This window comes from Condylura cristata, unplaced genomic scaffold (genome assembly GCF_000260355.1).
Source record: "Condylura cristata isolate star-nosed mole 26May11 unplaced genomic scaffold, ConCri1.0 scaffold00035, whole genome shotgun sequence".
NCBI lineage: Eukaryota > Metazoa > Chordata > Mammalia > Eulipotyphla > Talpidae > Condylura > Condylura cristata.
Window position 1 is genome coordinate 15,775,313 of NW_004567136.1, and position 1,763 is coordinate 15,777,075.

The 1,763-nt window shown below is 72.1% G+C and overlaps 1 protein-coding gene across 1 annotated transcript in view; it reads right to left on the reverse strand.

The window, feature by feature from the left end:
- The window catches only part of LOC101622848 (chromosome unknown open reading frame, human C15orf26), a 9,193-nt gene extending 7,783 nt beyond the window's left edge, over positions 1 to 1,410 (reverse strand). Inside the window, exons 1-3 of the mRNA XM_012732699.1 lie at positions 1,245 to 1,410; positions 765 to 994; positions 136 to 220 (exon numbers count right to left, since the gene is read on the reverse strand). Coding sequence (XP_012588153.1) covers positions 136 to 220; positions 765 to 994; positions 1,245 to 1,328 — 399 coding nt within the window. The 5' untranslated portion in view covers positions 1,329 to 1,410. The remainder of the gene's footprint in view (positions 1 to 135; positions 221 to 764; positions 995 to 1,244) is intronic.
- Positions 1,411 to 1,763: the final 353 nt, after the last annotated feature.

Sequence of the window (1,763 nt, forward strand, 5' to 3'; positions counted from 1 at the left end):
CCCGCCCCGCCGAGGCCCCCCTGGAGTCTGCGCCAGACCTTTGAGGCCCTGAACGGCAGCCCCAGCCTGCGCCCCCAGCCTGTGCCCGGCTCAGCGGGAGGGACGGGCCGTCAGCCCGGGGTGCGGGGGGCTCACCTGCTTGCCAGCAGCGCAGCCGCAGATCCCCAGACAGAAGCTCTGGCCGTAGCGCAGGACCCGGCCGTCGGCGCCGCCGTCCGAGCTGGCGAGGGGCTGCGTGAGCGGCCGGCCAGGCCCGCCGGGGCTCCCTTTGCCCCCGAGGACCCAAGGGACCCGCTGAAAGGTGGTGTGCGACGCTGGCTGTCCTGCAGGCCCCGCTGGGACAGCAGAGTCAGGCGCCCAGTGGCGCCTGCAGGAAGAGCCGCTCGGCCCTCGGGGCAGAACTGGCCAAATCGTTTGCATCTAAACGGAGTTTAGAGCCCCAGGGCGGCTGTCCAGTGGCTCGGCCAAGCACAGGTCTCCACCCTAAGAGGCTCCAGCTTTTCTCCCAGGATGAAGTTGCTCATCTCCAAGATCTCCCTCAGTGGTTGGGGGGCAACTCAGTGGGAGAGAACCCCCACAATGAACGAAAGGCCTGGTGCTCCGGTTAAAGCGACAGAGCAGCCCGGCTCGGCGACTCGGGGCCCAGGACCCGCGCGGGCACGCTGGCGGCTGGCCAGGCACCCCCGCCACCCCCTGGGCGCCGTTAGGGCCACAGAGGCCTCGGGGCGCCCCGCCAACTTGGCCAGCGGGCACCGCGCCGGTACCTCAGGACCACGAACGTGTTCCTGCCCATGGGCACCCTGGCCTGGGCGGCGCTCAGCCCGCAGGGCACCTCCAGCTCGTCCAGCAGGTGGGCCTTGATCTCGTCCGGAGTCATACACAGGCTGAGGACCCCGCTCAGGACCGGCTCGTCGGGCTCGGGGAAGTCGGGGTTCACCACCATGACCTGGTGGCCGAAGTGCACGTAGCCGTCCTCGGACACGGAGAGCTCCGTCTGCGGGGGGCGGGGGTCCAAGCCCGGGAGCCTCCAGCCCCCAGACTGCCCGGCGACCCAGGGAGACAGGTCGCCGCCCCACGCCGCTGCGGCGCCAGGCCAGAGCCCCTCCCTGCTCCCAGCCCCGGTTTCTGTCAGGGGACGCAGGCGGCCGCCCCGCAGGCGCCAGGTCCCCGGACCCCTGGGAGCCTCAAGCAGGCGCTTTCCGGCGAGGCCGCCCCCATGCTGGAGGAGTCGGGGCGTGGGGTACCTGTCGCAGGAGAGTCTCCTTCAGCCGCCTGCTCCTCTGGGTGAGAAGCTGCCCCTTGTCCCTCTTCCCCAGAAAGTCCCTCATGCGCTCCTGGCCCCAGGGAGACCCCGAAGGTCACCGCCCGCCCAGCCCACAGGCGGAGCCAGATGCAGGTCAGGGTGACACCAAGTCTGAGAACAGGCAAACGGTGAAACAGGTGGGCCGCGTGTCCCGGCTTTGGGCTGCTCTCACGGTGACGGCGGAAGGCCAGGAGGGAAGGACCGGACTGCCCCAGGGTGCTAGGCGGGCGCCCGGGGTCGTGCCAGGCCCCGAGGGGCAGAGGCCCGGGCCGCAGGACGGGCGGCGCGTGGGCCTGAAAGGGGAGCGCGGGGCCTGGGCTGGGGCCGGGGAGGGGAGGGGAGGGCCGGGGTGGTGGGGAAGGTGAGTCCCAGGGCTCCTGAGGGGAGAGGGGCGCAGGCTGCCAGTGTGGGCAGGGCTGGGGCAGGTGGGGGCCCCTGGCCTGGGGTGCCCCCCCGGGGG